This window comes from Strix uralensis, chromosome 2 (genome assembly GCF_047716275.1).
Source record: "Strix uralensis isolate ZFMK-TIS-50842 chromosome 2, bStrUra1, whole genome shotgun sequence".
Lineage (NCBI taxonomy): Eukaryota > Metazoa > Chordata > Aves > Strigiformes > Strigidae > Strix > Strix uralensis.
The window spans coordinates 48,656,518-48,679,850 of record NC_133973.1 but is presented as its reverse complement, the minus strand read 5'-3'; the positions used below and the strand labels follow the sequence as shown (position 1 = coordinate 48,679,850).

Genomic DNA, 23,333 nt, shown 5'->3' with positions numbered 1-23,333 from the left:
TTGATTCAGTGTTCTTTTTTTCCTAAGGTAGAATGTGTGTGTGCACATGCAATTTTGAGATTTGTTTTAATCTTGTTTTAGGGGAGTTAATAATAGCATTAATACAAGGTCAGATGAGAATTTACTCATGTAATAGAAGTATTGAGGTGACTGTGTGTTGCCAGGAGAGAGGTGGTTTGCTTTGTTTTGAAAGGTGAGAGCATTTGGAGTTAGCAACCTAATGGATATGTTTGCATGTGTTAGCTTGTAATTATATCATACGCTAATCTTTGGTTATTTTTTTTATTTCAGATTTTGATGCATACTAAGGAGATGGTGCAAAAGGTAATGCTGAGCATTTTCATTAAACAGCCACCCTTAAAGAGCACACCTGGTGAAATTTTTTTATTCTAGAAGAACTGTAACCCAAACAGACCTGAAATCACTTCTTAGGATGCCTGGTTTACAAATGTAATCCTTCCTAATGGATTATAGCTTTTTTCTTTTCCTACCAGAGATATGATCTGGCCCCTGCTTGAAGCCTATGTGCGACTGTTTCAAGCAAATTAGCAACAGTGCTAATTAGAGTTTACTCATAGACCTGTTACACCATGTGTTCTAGTGTTTATTATGGTTTATTTTTTGGCAACCATTAAACTCTGTCACAGGGTGGTTTTTTGACTGGAGTTTAACATGGACATAGCCATGCTACAGTTTTTACAGCTGCATGGGTTTTCCACCACTCAAGACATCATGTTTTCAAGTTAATATTACATAATTGGATGCATCTGCCCATTTTTTTGGTGACATTTATTGGTGTTGATGATTTTTCTTTTCACTTTTTTCCTTGCCATGCCTTTCATGTCTGGCATGGCATTCAAAGTCATGCCAGACTTTTTTATGTGCCTCAATTTGTGTAGAGTTTACTCCATTATCCTAAAGTATTATGGCAGGCTGGCTGGTGTTTGAACGCAATCTTTTCCAAGCAGGGTGTTTGAATTGTTACAAGGATCAGAATGAGAGATGATATGAAGGGCAGAGTGTCAGTCAGACAGAAGGAATCAAGTAGGTGTTTGTGTTCATCTCCAGGTATAGTCGTTCAGTAGTTCAACCTGGGGATACAAAACTTGTGGGTCATAGTAGCTAGATCCTATCTAAAGGGAGTCCCTTGTTCCCTGAAAGATCTGCTGCCCAGGGGAGGACTAACACAGGTAAACAGATTACAGCAGAAGAAAAAAGACAGGAGTAGGAAGATGGAAATACGAAGCCCCATACATAATCTGAAAAATAGCAGCCTAATCTGGACAGTACTGCGGTATTCTCAGTTACTGTATCTACTAGCCAATACTTTCACTAGATTTGAGATAGAGTATCTACTTTTTTTTTTTTTTTTTTAAATCCAGAATGACTGCTTTTGCAATAGTATTGTGATGGCTACATATGGGTTAGGATACCTGACTGTGGTGGGATCTTTCAAGCACATTGCCTAAATGCGTTATCTGAATAGTCTGAATTTGTCCAGCGGTCTTTGAGTCCAAGTGATCTTCTTGTGTCCTAGCAGTCCAAACCTATTTCTCATTAGAGTTCCTGCTGTTTCTCAAAATCAGACTTGTTCACTCACTTATTTTTCTAGCATTCACTTAGTAAAATTTTAACTACTTATATTGTGTACACATCTGAACAGTGATTTATTTTTCAAATATATCAGTGGTTTAAGTTTCATTATTCTCTTTAAATTTAAATGTGTCTTAATGAAATATACAGTCTTCTCAGTAAAAACTTACTTTACATTTTTCTGCTTTTTAGTATTTAAGGGATAATATACAGATAATGATATTTCTGAATCTTGAAAATTAGGTGGGACTTGTAAAAGATGGAGTTGGTTCTGTTTTGTTTTTTAAAGCATTTTGTTTCATTTAGATGAACCTTGAAGTGATTTATGGAGACACAGATTCCATTATGATAAACACTAATAGCACCAATTTGGATGAGGTCTTCAAGCTGGGGAACAAGGTAAGGAATTTTTTTCCTTTTGAAGCTTTCCTACATGTCTGTGTTGTAACAGTGAGTGGAGCAGTTGGTATTCAGAGAGGACTCCAGGGCATAAGCAGAGAATAGGCCACGAGGAAGAAGAGCTTGACAGTGTATGGAAGCTAGGGAGTAGTAAAAGCTCAGAGTGCCTCATCTTCAGGTGTAGCTACTCTGTGGATTTTTAAAAGTGATTAAATTAAATGAAACATTTCACTGTATAATGACCTTTTTTACCAATCCTAAGTTACCAGGAGACTATCTGAATACTTGGTAAGCCAAAATGTAAGGTGCAGTTCCTCCACATTAGTTCCAGTTACAATGTGAACACAGTTTTGATTTTAATGATTTTTGTTTTGACATGAGAGATGTCTATCAGTTTAGTTATGTAGTATGTATTACACTCTATGTGCCATCAGATTTCCCATAGTAAATTCAAATACTGATTTCCAAGGTATACTAGATCTGTTTGAGTATCAGTTGACAGTTGGTGATGTGGAAGTTTTGTGGCTCTCTGAAGTTGTGGAAGAGAAGTGAGAAATGCTTCAGAACATTTTACAGAGATAAGAGAAGTTGTGTTTGAGAGACGGAAGAAACTGATGAAAATGAGAGCTATGGAAGCTCTAAAAAAGCAAAGAAAATGCAGACGGTTTTTTCAGTATCATATTAAACAAAAGTAATGTCATTTTAAGTCAAGAGTGATTTTGGGGGTTTTTTTTAGAATACTTCTGCCTTCTTGCTAAGTTGGTGCTTTGAGAAGTAGATGCATCTCAGGAGCATGGAAAAAGGAATAATATCTTGATGTCATAACTGAGTAGCAGAGAGGCTGATGGCATAGAAGAAAGCTATCTCTTTTTTGTTTGCCACATACAAGACTATATCAAGTGTATATACAGTAGTGTATAAGAAAGTTTAATCTTACTCTAGCCGTGTGTGTGTGTGGTTTCATTTTGGTTTGGTTTTTGTCCCTGTACTCCCATTTTCTGGCTAAATGTTAAAGAGGAACAGTTAAATAATTATAAAAATTATTACAGTTAAATTATTATAAATAATAATTATAACAGTTAAATTATTATAAAAATAATTTGTATAAAGTCTGACAGGATCATCATCATAGGTTAAATACTTCTGACTTTGATTCAGGTTTACTGAGGGAATAGGTAGGTTTTTGAACTTGTTACCTGCTTAATGATTCTTTTTTAAGAGTCAGATCCTAGGCTTTTTTATCCTGTGTACTTCTGTATCAGTTGTTTGGTTTTTTTTTAAAAAAGACATGTTTAGATTAGTTTTCATATTATGTACTTGATTTTAAAATTGAATAAACTTATGTCTTTTAAGCACACACTCAAACCAAGCATCACAATTGAGAAGGTTGTGGCTCTCAATATTCTTTGTGGCATAAAAAAGTGGTTCTTGTGTTTCTTGTTTCACATGTTTCTTTTTTGTTTGTTTATTCCTCAAGAAAGGGATAGTGACTTTTTTTGTAAACACTTCTATCATTTAGGTTTTCCTCACTTTGCATTATTCATATAAAAAAATTTTCAGGATAGAGAATTGTATCTCTTGATGCGGAACACTCTAAGGAGTGTCACTGTTCTATTGCATAAAAATTTCTTTTCCAAAATTTCATGCTCAGAGATGAGGAATATTTGTATTGCATTCAGGATACTTGTGCTTTAATGTAGACTGTATGAAAGGCACACAGGTTTAATGCAAAGAATTACTGTGAGAGCAGTTAGCATATGTACTCCTGTTCTGATGTAAAGTGTGAAATTATTTGGTTTTTCTATTGGAGAAAATTTTCTCAATTCTTTCTGAATTTTCCCATCTAATGCCTTGTCTCACAGGTTTCTGGTTGTGTTCACTCCTGCCTTTAACCCCCCATTATTTATATCCATGCCCCTTTTAGTCATTACTCAGCAGAATTTTATATGTTTCTAATTTTCTGTGTATTCTTGTGAATCAGATTTGCCGGTACATTCATTACTCCACTGTTGCTGGGTTTTTTTGCTTGATTAGTATGATGAAAAAAAAAATTGAAAAGACTTTTAAAAAAGCAGAAAAATGTTCAGAGGAATTGTTTGTTTTGCTTTAACAAACAAAATATGAACCTCTTGGCAAAATGGCTTTGCTTCATGGCAAAGTGGCTTTGCCTCATGATGTCCTTCATAACTTACAAATATACAAGGGATATAAAACTCTAAGGATAGTCCTAGATTATTAAAAGTGATGATAGTTTCTGCAATAGGAGGAATGGAGATCTAAGTGAGAGAATAAATACACACATATACATACACATATACATGGAAATTTATAAGGAAAGTTTTGGTTAAAACTGCTAATGAGGGCCCAAAGCCCAAACCAGTAAGAATTTATGCTGAAAGTACTGTTCCTGTCTTAGTGAGGGTATGCGTCAGATGGCAAAAGAACTTTATATAGAACTTCAGCAAGTCATGAGAAAAGGATAGTTCATAGTTGGTGATCTCTGACAAGAGAACTGGAAATAATGGAGGAGTAAGAGTGGATAGGGAAAGAAAGTTGTAGAGGAAAGAAAATGAAGAGCAGAACATGTGAAGACAGAACAGGACGTCTGAGGAGTGATATGCAGATACTCTGTTGAAGAAAGTAAAGTAAAAATATATGAAGAAACTAAAATGCAAGTGGGAACTTTTAGCCGAGCCAGTAGATGGGTGAATGTGTACTCGAACCGACGTTTGTTGTTGAAGGTACCTGCTGTTTTGAGCTGTTGCACTTCTATCCTCTTAGACTAGAGGTAAGAGATGTGGAGCCACTTGATATTTGATACTATATTAAGACAACACATCAAGTGCAATTTCAAGCTTTTGTATGTGGATAAGACATAGCCTGTGTGTAGAAAAATGCCACCTTTTCCTCTCAAAGAAATCAGGCTATAGAAAAAATAGGCATATTGTGGGGAAGGGTATAAATAAACACTTGCCCATTTGTGCATGTTTTTGCTGAACATGCACACAGAGAGCTCTGGTCTGCAGTCATAGTTCTCCCTCCCCTCCCTGGTTGGAGCAGGGGAAGAAAAAAACAAGCACCTTTGCAAGGCAGCTTTTTTATAAAACAATTTCCATATTCTAAGTGACCATCTCTTATCTTTTCCTATTAAGTGGATCTGAAATCCCTTGTTTCCTTAATTTATGTGAGAGGCTAGATGAAGTGCTGCCCTAGTAAGACAGGCTGGAGTCAGTTATCTGCAAGGTCACATTCAGTCCCATGCTTCTCTGCCCTGCTTAGGTTTGTTAGGGAGTTAGATGTACCAAGCTGTAAATCCTGGAGAAGCCGATAGGTGAACCTTATTTTTAATAGTAGTTCGTAGTTATACTGTGTACTGAATTTCATGATTGATGATATCCAATGAGTCTTTAAAATGTGTATGCAAACACACAGTGTGTAATGTTACTTTTTTTTAAACTTAAGAATGATACACTTCTAGATGGGAGTTAAATTTGTCCATAGTTATTAAGGTGTCACATTTGGTTTTAATGTTGGTGCATTTACAGATCAAAAGTGAAGTGAACAAGCTCTATAAATTGTTGGAAATCGATATTGATGGAGTCTTTAAGTCCTTGCTACTGTTAAAGAAGAAGAAATATGCTGCTCTGACTGTGGAACCAACAGGAGATGGGAAATACATAACTAAACAAGAACTGAAAGGATTGGATATAGTCCGAAGAGACTGGTGTGATCTTGCAAAAGAGACTGGAAAGTGAGTTTCTTTGTGGCATTGTCCTCTTTGCGCTGTTTTAAACAGCACATGCTTCATAAACATTTGATATCGTGTGGCTGTTTCCTGAACAGTACAGATTGGTAACTAACATCAGTGTTAGAGCATCTTAACTAATTTTTGTAGGAGATGGTAAACGTTACTTTTTGGCATTGGTAACAGATTACACTTGTGTAAGTCCAGTTGTCTCTTATTTCAATACCTGCTTTTACATCTTCTGTGGAAGCTGTGCATTTGAGTTGTCACAGTTTTGTATATGCAATTTAATAAACCACAGCTGAATTTGGAGTCACAGGTTTTAGGTCAGATTTCTTTTCAAAGATGGTTAAATAAGCTGGTGGTCAGCTTTTTCAGCATCCGCTAATAAAGCTGGAAGTGCACTGGGTGCAGCCTGAGGAGATGATCCCTTCCCCAGTACTGTTTCTCTTCCATTTTTCAAATGAGACTCTTCTGATACTTCATTACAATGGATACTGGATTGATGATTTATTAATTGTCATTGCACAGGGCATTTTTATACTTAATTTCAATAGAAATAATACATTTAGCACTGTAGAAATTGGAGTGGGTGTAGAGGTGGTCATCCGGGGACTGACTCAACTTACGTTGCGTACTGCCTCTTGAAAACTTAACTTAAATAAATTGTGGTCCAAATGTATCAAAAAATGAATACTCTTTTACATCTGTAAAAATACACCCCACACTTGCTTACTGTTCTTAAGACTTGCATTTTCTAAGAAAAGATGCATCATAATAGAAGCAAATTTTTCCAAGTTAGGAATGTATTAGTAATTAAAGCTATACAAATGTTTGAGAGTGTTCTTTAGTGACTAACTCTTCTGCAGCTGGCAGATCTTCCAACCACATTTTACAGAAATAGGCAAGACTTTGCTTACTTGATATGTTCTCTTCTCCCCCATCTTAAGATACCTGCTATGGAATAATAAATGGCAAAATGAAATGGGAGCAGAAAATAGAAACCAGTTGCACTCAACAATTCCAAATCACTGTTTAACATTAGAACTATTTACAATAATTTGCTTTTAGTAAAATAAGTAAATAAATAAAACACAACATGAAATATCCTGGCAAATTTCTATAAATTTTGCATCAGGCTTCATCCTCAGGCTCTTTAATTTCCAGAGGTAACCCAGGGGAAGAGAGGATTGTGTTTACTGTAATGGTTTTGCTTTGTGTGTCTTAAGCTTTTCTTCATTTCTGGACTGTTTTTACAGCTATATAATCGGTCAGATTCTTTCTGATCAGCCCCGAGACATAATTGTGGAAAATATTCAAAGGCGGCTTATAGAAATTGGAGAAAATGTGATCAATGGCCAGATCCCAGTAAATCAGTTTGAAATAAACAAGGTAAATGATGTCTCAGCTCTTTTCTGTTTCAGAAAAACTTTACTGTCCCTGAATATATTGACGGCTGATAAAAATCTTTTTAATCCTTATGATACTGTGAAATATCAGGAGTTTTAGTAGAGGATGAATAGCATAGAACATATTTCAAAGATCCTACAATATGAGAAAAAGTACTTTGTGGGGCTGGAGTCCAGTCTCCCTTCCTCAATAACTTTGTCTCTTGTCCCATCCTGCTGTCTTCCTCACTGATTGTGCACTTTGAGAATGAAATGGTAGTGCATGCTTTCAGAAGTTTTCTCCCAAATTCTTATTTTATATTTCAGGTTTAAAATACATAAACTGAAGAATGCAATGGAAAAGAATCAAATGTTCTGTTTTCTAGAAAACACATATAAAAACATGCTATTGTTAGTTTATTTCTCTTCAAAGCTCCATAGAAGAAAACTAACAGTCATTTTGAGATCTCATTCAAGACTTTCCTGCAGCAAGAAGTAAAATACTGTTTTACGGAGTTTTAGCAAACAGCACTGTGGTTTTGGTTTATTTTTATGAATCCTCGATGAAACCTGTATTTTTAACTTCAGAGGCCTCCCCCCATTGCTGGTGGGGTGTTTCACTAATGAACTGGATATTACATGTTCCTCTCATGCTTCTAGTAGAAGAGATTTACCAAATTTGCTTCCCCCAAAGTCTCTTTTGCCAGCCGGACACCTGTCTGCTCTGTAAGACTGTGTTAGTCAGTTAAGAAATGTGTTCGGGTTGTCATATGAGTGTTACAGAAATCAGTGATTTTTATGATTAACAAAAAGAAGACTGTTCTGATGCAAATATTCTAAGAGTACTTAGTATCCCAGTAAAAGATACATATAGAATAATTTTCACTTCAAATGCTGAATGTTCCTCTGTTTTACTACTTTGGAAAAAAAATAAATAATGTATTTCACTTTTAAGTCAAATGTATTAGTTATTTCTAAGAATTGGGATGATGGTAAATATTTAAATGTAGCATTTTATGTGAGGGAAAAACTCATTATGGAATCTCAGTAGTATGAGATACATGGAAACATTTAAATCCAGTTGTATCCTCTTGCTATAGACCTTGTTAAATACACTTAACTACTTGATATTCAGATTTATTTTACAACCTGAACTGGTGCCAGGGGTAAGAGGGTAATCTCTGTCTGTATTTCTGTATTTTGCGTAATGTTTTCATCTTCAATTTAGTTTAATTTTAAAACAATTGCATTATATCTGTAACTGTTTTGAACTGTTGTGCTTTTAATGTAATGCATTTTTCAGACAGTTATTATAAAAGCATCCTCTCATTTTATTAATAATAACATTTTTAAAGTATGAAGGACTGGTACCTAGACCTTAATGTCTGGAAAATACCTTTATTACTTTTTTTCATCTTTTTTGTGTTGTACTTATGAATAGTAGATGGGTGAACATAGCTACTATGTAGTCTTGTCTTTTAAAGTTCTGAGTTGTCCATCACTGAAGTAAAATACTTTTCTCATAGTTATGTTTCTGTTTCCTCCTTTGATCTCTTAGGCATTGACAAAAGATCCCCAGGATTATCCTGACAAAAAAAGCTTGCCACATGTACATGTTGCCATGTGGATAAACTCTCAAGGAGGCCGAAAGGTGAAGGCAGGAGACACAGTGTCATATATCATTTGTCAGGTAAAAATATCTTTATTTATAGCTAAATATTAGGTGTTGTTCTGAGAGACAGCAAAGAAAACCAACTCAGCTCCTGGAAGAAAATTGTTTTGGCATTTCTTTGTAGTGAGATAATGTTATAGTTTAAAATACTCGCTTTTCTGTACTAAAGTTAGTTTTATAGAGCCAGAAAGAACCATTGTGATCAGCTCTGTTCATCTGACTATTTCCATATAGTGGCTGATAAAATTTCCCTGAATTAATTTTTGTTTGGAACTAGAACTTATTTTTAGGGGAAAATACCCAGTCTTTATTTTAAGAAGAAGGAAATTCTGGTGGTGAAGAACCTGTCATTCTTGTAAAGCTGATTGGTGGTGGTGGATAATGTCATTGTTATTTCCAGTCTCAACCTGTGTCTTTTCAATTCATAGTCATGGGATCTGGCAGTATGTCTGTTGGATAGACTGGGAAATTTGAGAAACTTTCTGTTTTCAGGTGTTTCTCATATAAATGCTTATCATTATCTCATGAATATATACTCCACTTTGGATTTGCTATTAAAAAAAAGTGTATGTTGGATTAGATGGACCAAGGGATCTCTTATGCCAAACTGATGGACTTGCAATGTGACTTATACAGTGGACCACTATTTCAGCTCCTTCATCATTAAAAACTGAAAGATACTGTATTTAATTGAGAGTTCTTAGCCTGGCGTGACAAAGCTGCCAAGACTTACAAGAGCTGGGCCATGGGTACGGCTGAGAAATGGCACAATACAAGAGAAGAATGTACTTGTTGAAAGAAGGGAGCTGAAGGAATTGCATTGTAATTATTTTTGCAAAGCAGCTGGATGAGCTGAATAGTCCTAAATTAATTTTGTTCTGAATACTAAGTTGTCTGAAAGGAGTAGGAGGGACCAATGGCTTGCAGTCTGTCTTTATTAGGGATGGGTTTTGAGTCCATGGTTGCTGACCCTATTGAAGCCAGTAGCTCGTCTTAACTGAAAAATGAAGGTGTCATATGTTAATGCATTAGTTTTATTTTGCTGTAAAAAAGGCGAAAAAGGAGACTTGGCAAAAAATAAGCCGTAGTACCACCACCCCCCATCCCCCTTAACATTTACTTGTAGTACTGAACGCTTGCTAAAATACTAGTTTCAGCTCTGCTCTAAGATTTTTGACACGCATTAAAAATAAAATTTCCTAGTGTAGTTGTGGACTGGGAATATGATTCTACTGCCTGAATGAGTTATGTTTTCCAGAAGAATACTATCATCTTAGAGTTGATACTTAATTCCTCCGTGAATACTGGTTTTAGTTTAATTATTGCCTTCCCAAATTGAATTATTTTCTCCGTATCTTCCTCTTTCAAGTTGGAGAAGAATGTAATATATACTCTAACCTCTGAGTGGTGTTTCTCTCTTGGCTTGAGATGTCACCATGTGTTCCTTTCAGTATTTCAGAATATTTCAGAATTTTCTCTTTCAAATCGATAGTATTGCCTCTGTCATTTATTTACATGCCAATGAAGGATGGTCCATTCTCTGACCATTCATTCTATTTGTTTCTTTATAGAATTGAAGAATATAAATTTCCTAGCAAAACAGATACAGTTTTGATATCCACGACTTAAATTTGCTTGTTGTGCAAAATGATAATGCTAGTTTAGTACAAAGTGAATCCAAAATGCATGCCCTCCGCGTATTTTTAACTGGGCTGATGGTTACAATGTGTTTTCATTGTGCATTTCAGAATTGACAGATGGGACTGTTTACTCTGTCTACTCTTACTGATTTGCACGTGTAGGCTGCAATAATACAAGCTGGATTTACATTCTTGAACTTGCTAGTTGATGCCAGCATCAGCAATGCAATTTTTTTTACTACTGCTGGATTTGTGTTGGATGCATAATAAATCAACCAAAAGAGTGATTGTGTAACAGTTTTGCGTTAAAATAATGCATAATATTTCAAGCATAATCCTTTGTATAGACTGAATGTGGGTTTTACTTTTTTCACACTGTGTTTCATATGTGTCGCCTGTCTTAGGATGGATCAGATCTCAGTGCCAGCCAGCGAGCATATGCTCCAGAACAGTTGCAAAAGCAAGACAGTCTTACTATTGATACTCAGTACTACCTGTCACAGCAAATACATCCAGTAGTTGCTAGAATATGTGAGCCCATAGAGGGAATTGATTCTGTTCTTATTGCTACGTGGTTAGGTAAGTATTCTAAATTCAGTTTATTTAAAGAATTACAAAGTGAGAAGTTTTAATGTATGTTTCTTAACAGAAATTCTTCCCCAAATCAGTCAGTCTTTTTACAATGAACAATAGCTTGTATTATACAGTCTGTAGAAAGCATCTTGGACTGTTAAGTTTATTTCTATGACTTCTGTAGAATACTGTGTTTCAGAAGGTGCTCAATAACATGAAATTAATTTTATAACACTTGTTCAGAGTTGCAAAAATTTACTGTTCATTAATGACAGTACTACTGCATGTCTTTGAGATTTTTCTGAAGTTAATAAAGTAGTTCTAGAGCGTGCATCCAGAACTAGCATTTTTCCAGAGAGAAATCCTAGCATCTTTAGCATCTTCCCAGGGAGAAAGCAGTCATAGTTATAATGAAAGGATACAAATTTTTAGTACGGTGTAAGTGAAGACTTTTGTTTCCTAGAACTGACCTAGTGGATGATAGAAACATAAACCTTAGTAACAGTCTTGCCTGCTTCATGTGGAGAAATGATAAGGCCAAAAAAAAAAAAGTGCTAAAAAAGTGTGACTAATGTTAGTGACCCACAGAATCACCAGTTTTTATTCAAATAAGCAACAGGGAATTGCTTGTTAGAGTTGGTTTTCCTCTTAAGAGGATGTCAAAGGAATTAAAATTAGAGATTTTCTCTGCCCAACTCTTGATTGCCTGTCTTCTCCATTCGCATGGCTTCTTACCTAGAAGTATGGGTGTTGAAAATTGTTAACAGTTCTATCAGGTCTCTTTCCATGAAAATTCAGTGCTGTGTGTGTAATCCTTTTAGTGTTGTTTCCTCCTTAAAAGTGATTCACTAGAAGACATAATTGATCTTGATAAACAGAAATTTTGTGATTTGTATCCCACATATGGTTCATTATTTTTAAAACTGTTACTCAGACATGGAAAAAGTTGTTAATCTTGCTGACTGCTTAGTTCTTGACAAGACTGTCCTCTCCCACTAGAAAGCATTTTTAAGAGTTGCACAGTGTCAGTTCAGTAATCTCTTGTTTGATGCTGTGCCCATGTCTACAGGAAGTTGACCTGCAGAAGTGATTTTGTTCAGAATTTTGGAATGCTTGAAGGAAGAGTTAGTCCTCAGCATTTTGTGTTTAGAGGCCAAGATCCAGGATTTGGTCACTTAAAACCAACCGGCAGTGTGTTGTCTTAAGGACCGTTCACCTGGGTCACTGCATCTCTGTAGCTTCCTTAGTAACAGCAGGTTCTGCTCATGGTGAGCTTGCAGTTTTTGCTTAAAAGTAAGTTCCTGTCTTGTTGCTTCTCAAGAAGGGTGATAACATGAAACATCTTCATCCCCCAAGACAGTCTGTATAACGTGCAGCTGTTTCCATCTCCATTTCCAAATTATCTGTAAACAAACCAACCCACAAAACCTGGGAGAAAAAAAAAACCAACAAAAAAAACACAAAAAAACCCCCGACATAAATCTGGCTTTTTCTGGGAGGCTGCAAGGGTATTTCTTGGAGGCATTCGATGTTGCAGTGTGTCCTCATCAGCTCTGATGCTTTGAGGAGGTGTCAGCCCTGCTTCACACATGCAGGCTGACCATACAAATCATTCCGTTTATGTGGCAGGGCCTTGGTATACAAGTTTCCCTTGATGTCAGAGTGGACTATGTGGTATGCCTGACTGAAAAGGTCAGGCACTCTTGGTTAGGTTGAAGCAGTTTAAAATAGGTGGTAAGCTTGTACTTCATTTAGGTAAAAGACGGGAGAGATTTCTGAAGCTAATTTATTTTATTTGGCAAAGATTGTCAGTTTTGTAGAGTTAAGCTCAAAGTCAGAGTTGTTCCTTATTTACAACGGGTTGGATTTTCAGAAAAGACTGGCTCCCTTCAGGCACCGAAATTAAGTGCCCAAATCTGTGTGCCACTTGATAGCATCTACTGTTTGCAAATGCCTGTGCTGCTTTTTGCGCTATAGTACGTTCAAGATGAAAATTTCTTTTATGATCTATAATAACATCATGCAGCTGAGAGTTTATTAATAGTCCACAATTGTCAGTCTGAAAACCTGTATGTATCTATTACAATCTTAGATCTGAAATGTGTTTGGTTTGACCTTGCTGTGCTGTAAAAATGTTATCTCCAGCTTTGTTTTCTTGGGAATGCTTAAATTGAGCTTGGAGGTAAAGTCAGGTCTCTTTCAAAACTTGTGCTCTATTTAGATCTTTGTATACAGCACTTTGATATCAGAGTTGTACATAAATCCTTGCAAGCTGAAGTTACCTTAAAGCTTTTTTTTTAACAGTAATGGAGGGATAGTCAAGTGATTTCATTTCAAAGAAATTGAAAATAGTTTACAAGATACAAAAGTGTACAAGATATTTGAGCCCAGCTTGCTAAAACAAGCAAACATGAAAACTGTTTATTGTTCTGTGTTGCTAAGTTGGGCTTTTTTGCTTAGTATTTTCATCATGTTACGCATCCAAATTCCTGTTGTTTTCCCTATCTTGTTGCAAAAGAGCATATCTTTCTGTTCTGTAGAAGCTGGTATTATGGAGGATATTTAAGTGTCACATCTGTGGACCAAAACTTGGTTGCATTCTTATTGTGTGTGTCTTCCTCTGCCTGATCTGTTTTAATGTGTTACATAGGGTATGTGTCTGTATAGGGAGAATGGTTGTAGAAAAAAGATCTTGGTTTCATATTTAACAGAATCTCTTTATAAGGTGAATGTTTCACTGATATGTCATCACGTTAGTCCGAGTAGATAAAATTGAGCAGAGGGAAGCTTGGCTCTTATCAAAATGATGAAAAGTTCTTTGTTCTGTCTGTGCTCAAAGCAAGTTATTTTAAGCTCTTTTAGATGCTGAAGAACAAAAGCAAATAACCACACCTAAAAATTGCAGAGAGCTCCTTAAATACCATATTTATTCACTATGGAATTAAGCTGAAAACTGGCACTTGTTTTTGGACATCGTAGGAGGTCTTCCTAGCCTTTGAGAGATATTGAATTTCATTGTTTCCAAAAATGAGAACCTCATGAGCATACTCCTGCATTCACTCTGAAGTTCTTGAGGAAAAGCAGACAAGATGAGGATTGTCAGGGTTTCTGAAACTTAAGTGTGCAATCTGATCAGTAATACCATTCAATAAATCTGATCTCTGTAAATGCTTGGAGACCTACCTTACTTCATCCTGAAGATACCTATAGCTTTTAAACTAAAAGAATTGGCAGAACAATTCGCTTAACGTATTTAAAGTAAGGGGTTTTTTTGTTGATACATAAATACTGCTCCTTGTCTCAAAGAGAAATCACATCTTATTTCTGTGTTGTCAAAAGTGTCTAAACATTATGGAAGCAGAGTCATTTAACCATGGGATTTTTGAGGCTGTTACTGCATAACATCATTTTCTCTAAATTACGGAAGTTGCTGACTGCTGTCCTAGACTGTGTCATGGTCTGCTGAAAGAGATGTGTGCTGCTGCCTTACAGGTGGGTGTGCACATTGGCGCTCTGCAGACTGCTTGGCATTTGGACATTTCAGAGGAAGGCTACATAATTTTAGGGAGTCGTTACTGGGTCCTGATGAAGCTTGTCATTAAGAGTACTTCCCAGTACTGGTTTGTCCTTCCACGCAGTATCTGCATGTTAGTTGCTCCTTGTAAGCAAACCCACTACCACCTTAAAGATACTGTCTTTTTTTATTTCTTCCTACAGAATAATTTAATAGGGGCCTTCTAATATAGTATTTAGCAGCTACTCAGACTGACTGTCCTGAGAGAAACCAGGATAGTTGTGCTCTTCTTGTGGCATGCAGGAATTACATCAGGTTCTCTTTTTTTAATTGGTTTTCTCACAGAAGAGAATGAGCACGTGCAAGAGAAGAACGATGGAAATTAAGATTAATTACAGATAAAGTAATGACAAAACTTCATGACAATGCAGTAGCAGACCCCAAAGTGTATGAATTTTGTTGTTTGTGGTCTAGCTGGGTTTTTTTGAGATGCTCTAGACGTGCTTAGAAACTGAGACTTGCTAAACCATGTCGCATGTTCTGGCGGCGCAAGAGGCCGTTTTAAGGGCCCCATGCAGAGGGCAGTCTGGCTTTGCAGCGCGGGGGCATCTCCTTGAGAAAAATAAAAAAGCGTGCGTTTCCCAAGGGCGGATACCTTGGCCACGCAGGGTCACATTGGGAGAGCGGGAGGCCGGGCCCGGCGTCGGCCCCGGCGCGTCGGGCCTGGCTGAAATGCGCGGCCGTAGCCTCGAGGTGGCAGCACCGGATGCCGTTTCCCTGCCTCTCACAAAATGTCTAACGGTCAAAGGTAGCGGCGGGGAAACTTTCCGTCCTTCCCGACTAACCTGCGGCTGAAATACGGAATCCGGGGACGAGCCCCGGGGCTTTGTCCAGCGGTCCGCGGGGAAGCCGGCCCGGCGGCCCGCCAAGCTCCCCCGGCCGGCGGTGGAGGCTCTGCGCTGCTCCTGCCTCGCTCCGTGCTGCACTCCTGCACCCGGGAGCGTGTAAAAACCATCTGCAGAAATGGGATTTTTAAAATCTTGCGATTACTAAAATTTATTTGACTTTTTTTCAGATTCCTGAGCGACCTCTTTGACTTTCTAGTTAGTAAATGTTTTAATAATACTGTTAAATAATTCAGGAACAAGTCCTGGAACTTACTTTTATTATTTAGTTTTGGCACACTAGGTTCATCAACATATTTTTAATGTCTTATTTCTTTGTCATGCATGCAACCTTGCAGTTTTGCTGAGGTTGGAAGACTTACCTGTGATACAGGTAATTTAATGATACCCCTGAAGATTTTCATGTCAGAGTAAGTGAAAGTCCCTTTAATTTTTCTTGATGTCATGAAAAAAATAGTTCAGATAAGTTTGCAGATTAGTCTTATCCTATTAATTTAAACATTACCAAAACCAGATACTATTTTTTTCCCTTCACCCACCAGATAGTTCCTGTTTGTTTACCAAGTAGAGTAATATGACCAGTGTGACCTGGTCCAAGAAGATACCAGTTAGTGTGCTGAAATGGATTAATTGAACCAAACACTATTCCTGAAAGGAGATAATAGACAAAATAGTTCCCAATTCCACAAGATAATTAAGGTAGGCATGTTCTTTAAAAGCCTGATTTGTAGCCCCTTTGATTTCACTGGGGCTGTTTGCACACCAAAAGTTAGATGTACACTTGAATCATCACAATATTTTTCCTGTTGTTTTCTCCAGCCAAAACAGCTAAGAAAGTTCAGAGAGGTGTGATTTAAATTCTTCCAATAAATAAGTTTGAGGGTTTTTTTTCTGTTAAATTATTACCAGATGTCCAGATGCCGATTTGCTGTCACTGGTTTCGCTGAACATTGGAAAACTGCAGTTGTCTAAGGACCAGAATTTATCTCCTTTTATTTAGTGAACTACTTTGCTCTATATCTGCCTTTTGGGGAACAACCAAAGATAGATTTCTAGCTGAACTTTAATGGTGTCTGTGTTGGAAAGTTGCAATGCTGTTTTTTCATTCCACTTCTGAATTCAGAGTAAACTGAGAATTTTTGTTTGTATTCACCATTACTATCTTAGATCCAACCTACCTGCATACTTAGTTGATTTTTTGCAAAGTCTTAATACTAAACTCAAGTCCCCTTTCTAAACCTTTTACCTACTACCTGTGTGTTGCACAACATACTCTTTATTTTCTAAAACAGCAAATACATTACCAACCCTTTTAAAAAAAAAAAAACCAAACAAAACAAGAAACACCCCCCCCCCCCCCCCCCAAAATACCCAAACAAAACCCCACAGTCTTTTTTGTGGGTACCATATGTATTACAGTATAAAATAAGCTATTAGCAATGGTTTTTGCTTTGTTTGCCCTTCCTTTTAATGAACAGTAGAGAACTGTATTAAAAGTTTAAGAACCTCTTGAAGGTGAATTGTTACCCCTATGCATTGACATTTGTTTCTTTTGATAAAATTAAAGTTGGGAAGATTGATTAAATTTTAGTGAAACCGATAGTCTATCAAGAACCACATATACTTATTTGACAATGGAATTTTTCATTGTCCTTGAATTTGTTTTATGATTGCAAAATAGAAATGCAGCGTAGCGATAGTAAAGTCACACATATCAAATCTTTTATGTAAAAACAATCGATATCTGCCTGTATAACACAACTGGTTTATATGTGCAATAATATTTGTCTAGTTTAACTGAATATTGTTCCCAAACATTGTCTTTAAGTCTCCCAGTACTGTATAGTAAGGTTAAGAACTGCAAAATCTAGCTTCACTTTCTATTTGTTAATCTTTCTTGCTCTTTCTGTAGTAATTAAGTTTGGTTTTGAAATTTACCCAAGATATGGGTTAATACCTGGTAATCTGTTACTTGGCTTAATTAGCCTCTGTTAAAAATATTTTTTAGAGTGCTTCTGCTCTTTGATCTGTTCTTCTTAATAATAAAGTAAGCCATAGTTTTCTGAACGTTTTCTTCTACATGCTCATTTGATTAATTATTTTTTCTAGCATGTGCTCTTTGCTAGAGTTAACAAAAAACCTGTAAATGGGATACATGGACTTTTAAAAGGTTGCACATGACAAAGGGTGACAGAACTTGTAGATTTTTATTAAGTTTACTTTGGCAGTCTTATTCCTAGGGCAGTGAACTTCATGCTTGCTTGCTTATTTACTTATTTGTGGTTGAATCAGTATTTTTGGGATCTCTTTTGTGTATTTATTTGTTTAAAATCTTGAGTTCTGGCAATCAAAAATAAAGCATTTTGTCTCCAGCACTGCCGTTTTAAATGCTGCTGCTGAATTTTAACCACTGCATTAGATTGAAACCTACATGCTGTTAACCACTGAGCCAAAATGAAATCGACCACTGCATTGAAATCAGAGTTGGCAGTTGTATACGGACTTGAAGGAGTTGGTAATAGCAGTGCACCCGCGTTTCTTTAATGGGGTTTTTATTCTCTGTTTTGAGTTTTAATGGTGCCATTTTGATTTAAAGACTGTTTCTTAATAATGATGCACATTTTTATTGAAATATTTTCAACGTAACTTAGGAAGAAAATAACAATAAAGCCATCCGTTAGGAGTGGTTTCCTCAGAAACAAAATGTTCTGTTGCATACTCCCATGATAATGCTTTTATTTATAAAGCAATCTTGCTTAAGAAGATAAGTAAGAAGATTTCTTCATGTTTTGTGAACCTTTATTTGTGGTTAAAAATTGTAAAATGTATTTATGTATTATGGAGAAAGTTTTGTTAAGGAGAGATTTTCAGCTTCTGAATTTATATTTTGTAACTTCCTTTTGAATCTGCTTCACCAGGCATATCAAAAATGAGCCTACTTGCATGGTTGACCTCTTAGTCTTTTGAAATTTTTGTTTCTTATTATTAGGACTGGATCCCTCCCAATTCAGAGTCCATCACCATTACCATAAAGATGAGGAGAATGATGCCTTGGTTGGTGGCCCAGCTCAGCTCACTGATGAGGAGAAATATAGGGATTGTGAAAGATTCAAGTTTTGCTGCCTCAGATGCGGAACAGAAAATATTTATGACAATGTCTTTGATGGTTCGGTTAGTTTTTTTTTTTTTTCTGTGTCATTTCTGTTCATCGGTCAGGGAGAAAAATACTTGTAGAGAGAATGGCTTTTTTATACAGCATTCATGTGATGTAGAAGAAGATACCATATTGTTTGAGTTCTGCTATTTATAGCTTTGGAACAGAAATTTGCTGATAGGATACTGCTGAAATATTTTTCCCATTTTTGCATTTCAGCTGTGTCGTCTAGCAGAACATGTGAGATTATCTGGATTCATTAATCTGTTTGCCCACAGTCGTGAATGATTGTTGCTGTAACTTTTTAAGGAATCCTTATCTTAACACCTTAGTAACTTCCAGTTCTCTATTTAATGAAACTTTGGTGTAGCAATGGCAATTTCTTATCCTAAATCATATTAATTGGAACAGAATGTTTTTGAAACTTGTGTTTATCTTGCTACATCCCACCTCCCTTCTCGACAGTAAGGTTTTTCTGTGTTATCTTTCCTTCTGTCTTTGTGTATTGAACATAAAAAGTCATAGGGGTACATTCTTGTTGAGAAGTTCTGCCAAAAAATGTATCTCTGACCTTGGATCACAACTTGAAATAGGGCCAAGTATTTAACTCTACAGCGATGTTATGTATGTATTAGTCATTGGCAAATTAGCGAGGTTCGGAGTAGTGAAAACCTTGAAACTGAAAGCAAATAAATCTTTTATCTAAATTAAAAGTAATTATTTTAAGTTAATTTGGACAAACAGCAGATGTTTTGCATTTTTTTGAATCAAAATAAAGCAGTCTTTGGAAGCAAGTAAGAGGAAAAGACACACTAATCGAGTGATACTTTGTGAATCCTTGACTTTTGTTCAGTACAGCTGTAAATAAGATAGTTAATTGCATGTAGGCTTGACAGCTTGCAGATGGCCTAACTGGAGAGAAGTAGATGTCAGACTCCTTAAGAAAGGAAAAAAAAAAACCCACCCAACCAAAAAAACCCACCCCACAACCAAAAAAACCCCATCAAACTACAAAAGAAACCCCTAAACCAAACCAAACCCCCCCGTCTCTTCCACCTGAAATGATTTAGTTTTGTGGGTAGGGGTTTAGCCAAGATGACTTACAAAAGCTAAGTCTTACCTTGAAAGAAAATTTTCTAAAAGTTGTGTAACTGTCCAACCTATCGGGTTGTTCTTATTTTAATGTGAATTCTACCAACTTAATTTCAGCTGTTCATGCATCACTTGCAGGTTCTGAAATTTTAATGTCAGGTGTTCAGAAGGATTTGAAAATAAGGGGAATGAGATGGTGTAAAACTGTAAGAGCTATTCTTTGCACTTGAAGAAAATAAAAGATGATCATGTCATTCTTGTTTGACGAGGTTTGTCTCTACAGCCCTGTTGGTAATTTTGTAATTGGTATCTATAAGGTTGATTTCAGTGTTCTGATCAGTGGGCTTGGGCGGAGCTTTGATGTCCCTGATGAAACCACAAATATGTGTTTGGGGGGAGACAGAGGAGCCTGATTTGTCTACAGATTAGTTTTTTTACTCAGTATAATTTTTTTAATGATTAACTTCATAGCAGGTGAAGAAGCATGTTCTCCAAAAGACCTTTCATTAAGAATAGAATAGAATAGAATAGAATAGAATAGAATAGAATAGAATAGAATAGAATAGAATAGAATAGAATAGGAAAACTGTAGGTCAGAGAAGTCTTTATATGGGTGTGGCCAAGTGATAAGAGGAAAGGAGGCCTAGATATTAGAGGTCCTTTAAGACTTATTTTTAAAAAAGTATGTATTATGGCCAAACTCCTGTGATAACTTCTGCTACCATCATCTGTTGTAATGATGCATACTGTTTTTACACTTCTGTTTTTCAGGGGCGATTTATTGAACCCAGCTTGCAAAGGTGCAGTAAGACTGAGTGTGAAGAGCCTCCTTTCAACTATGTGGTTCAAATGAGCAACAAGTTATTGCTGGATATTAGACGCTACCTTGGAAAATACTATAATGTAAGTATTCAGAAAATACTCTGCCATGTGAGATGAGTTTTCTAAGTGGTGCTGAGTTTTTGGTGACTGTTACTTTTTCTTTTTTGTACACTCCAAGGTAATAGCATATGACATCAAAACTCCACTTTGTGAAAATAAATCAATTAATGACTACAAATTCTAATTTATAATGTTTTTTTCTCAGTTCAGTCTCAAGTCATGACAGTTAGATGTATATAAATTTTTGTAACTGTGTGTGTCAGTATTATTACAGATGGAGTAGCTGTTTTCCAGATTTTTAAACTAAAAAGTGCAGAGTTGATTATCTTAATGCTTTTGAGAAAACCTATGAAGCCTATCAAATATACAGATACCAGTTTCTCATGTAATTGAAATCTGATTCTCTTTCTCAAACCCAAATTGATGTATATGTGTTACATTGTAAAAAGGAGAACTGAATGTAGCTCTGTAAAAATTCTCTGAAGGACAATAGGAAGGGAAATACTATGAATCTATCTTCATAATAATTAGGAGGGCAAAAAAGAGGAGAAAGATGGGTAGTTAATTAAATAGATATAATTCGGGGGTGGGGGGGCAGTGCTAGAAATTCAAATGGCCAACAGCAGTGGTTGGCTTTGTATGGCATTGTGGAAAAAAAATGTGTAATATTTGAGATTCCTATCTTCACACTTTCCAAAGTGGTGACTGGTTAGGAAGAACACCACCATGATTTTTAAATTATATCAGTATGTTTTACATCTCTAATATGCTGGAAGCATCATATTTTGTGAATTGGCAGCTAGCCATTTTGGTCAAATTTTCCTACATCTGCTCATCCCATTGCCTGCCTGCCTTCTTTGGTTATCCAGCATTGCCTGTTCTTACAGCTTCAGGACAGACATAAATTTTGAAAGCACTCATAACCTTTGGGTTCTCATAACCTTTGATATCCTCAAAAAAGTATATTGTTTTTAAAATTTGGCCTGTAAACAAATGGCTTTACCTAATTTGTGGTGTGTTTTCTGAAGCATTACAAAATACTTTTGCAGACAGCAGTTACAACGCTAAGAATTATCATTATAGTTTAATACCAATATCATTTTGCATTGTCTTTCTTCTATATTAGTTCTTACTGCAATTGTAGGTAAGTGTTTTTTAAGCTCTTTTCTGTATATGTAATAATTTCCGAATGTATCAATACTTCTTTGGAAGGTCTTTGCATCAAAGGGAGCACAAAACTTTCCTAGAGTATTTAAATTCAGGCAGTATTTCACGAGGTAAGGATAGATTGTTCCTTTCCACTGAAGTTAAACGTAGATGACTTGGACAGGTGAAGTTACCAAAATGCTGGGTCTCATGTTACTTTCTTGCAAAGTCCAACTGGCTGCAAAATTATAATTTAGTTGATATTACTATACATATTGTATTAAATTATACAATGTGTTATTAAATAGTATGTCAAAGTAATATGTTTACACAGACTGCTTTTGTACCAAACTTGCTTCTGATCAACTTTTTTAGATTTAATGATAATACACAATGCCACATGCTAAGTAATTTCTGGCATATAAAGTGCTAGAAAACACATGCATAAGATGAGCAATAGTAAACTTGATGAATGAAAGAAGATGCATTTAAGGGCAGGAAAAATTCTTACTACTGATAAAAACAAAAAGTGGTGTAAAATTTTGCTTTGTTCTCTTTTTTGTTTGGTTTTTTGTTGTTGTTTTTTAAGACCAAGCTGTGAACCTTGCAATTTGCTTACATTGTATTAAAATCAATTAAGTATCTTACTACATGGTACATAGGATAATTAAGTGTCCTTCAAAAGGAATTTGTTTGCCCTTGTAAGTAAACGCTTTATAAACTCAGTTATATATTTAGTACTGAGAATTTACTTTTAACCCAGTCAGCTATAATAATAAGGTTTAAAACTGCATTTTAACTGTGAAATAAATTCAGACTCTGGAAATGCAAGATTATTTTATTGTAAAAAGTAATTTCCAAATTGCACAATAATTATCATTTTAAAAAAGGCTTTCCATGGAACTGGGCAAGTAAACTTTCTATCTGTCCTGTTAGCTCGTAAAAAATCAGATGCTGTGAGTTTTAGTTCATTCCTTTCATCAAGTACTTGTAGTGACTGTATAACAGCTGGAGTTGGAATTCAAGTGGGTGTTTGCACTAATATATATAATCCTATAAAGACACACCCAGAAGTAGTATGGCAAAGAACAGTCTGAACAAAACATTTGATGAAACTCAGAGATGCCTATTTAACAGTCTTGTATTGTAGTGGTTGCATCTGAAAGGACTAGAGAAATCATTTAATATAGACAAATATATTGTCTAACTTTGTCACTCCATTAATTTTTAAATTTTTTTTTGCTTATTACTGTTGTTTGTGTGTTGGTCAAATGGCACATAATACAAAAACAAAATGCGAAAACTAATTTTTTAACCTTTAAAATAATGAGCTACCTTTTATGAAGACAGCCCTATCGAGTCTTTCAGCCTGATCAACAGCTCACTGAAATGAGTAAGCTTACTTTTTTTCAGTGAGCTCTGAATAAGATTTTTTTAAAGTGTTAAGGTCATTGCACGTTGTTTCCTTTAGTCTACTGAAATGCTTTTATATCTGGCTGTTTAAATTTAGGGGCGGAGGTGAGTACCATAAAATGTAAAAGTAGAAAATCTGCTTGCCCTTTTTGACACTTGAAACTGGTAAATAAATACAATGGTGATATACTTCTTTCCTTTAAAAAGATGCAAATGT

At 35.8% G+C, this 23,333-nt stretch overlaps 1 protein-coding gene across 2 annotated transcripts in view; it reads left to right on the top strand.

The window, feature by feature from the left end:
• Positions 1–23,333, top strand: part of POLA1 (DNA polymerase alpha 1, catalytic subunit) — a 205,493-nt gene that overhangs the window by 75,027 nt on the left and 107,133 nt on the right. Inside the window, exons 27-34 of one of the 2 annotated variants that reach the window (XM_074858590.1) lie at positions 292–324; positions 1,900–1,992; positions 5,538–5,743; positions 6,997–7,129; positions 8,684–8,815; positions 10,842–11,016; positions 18,419–18,600; positions 20,447–20,578. In XM_074858590.1, the coding sequence (XP_074714691.1) occupies positions 292–324; positions 1,900–1,992; positions 5,538–5,743; positions 6,997–7,129; positions 8,684–8,815; positions 10,842–11,016; positions 18,419–18,600; positions 20,447–20,578 (1,086 nt within the window). The remainder of the gene's footprint in view (positions 1–291; positions 325–1,899; positions 1,993–5,537; positions 5,744–6,996; positions 7,130–8,683; positions 8,816–10,841; positions 11,017–18,418; positions 18,601–20,446; positions 20,579–23,333) is intronic. The other variant, XR_012627513.1, reaches the window with a different exon arrangement.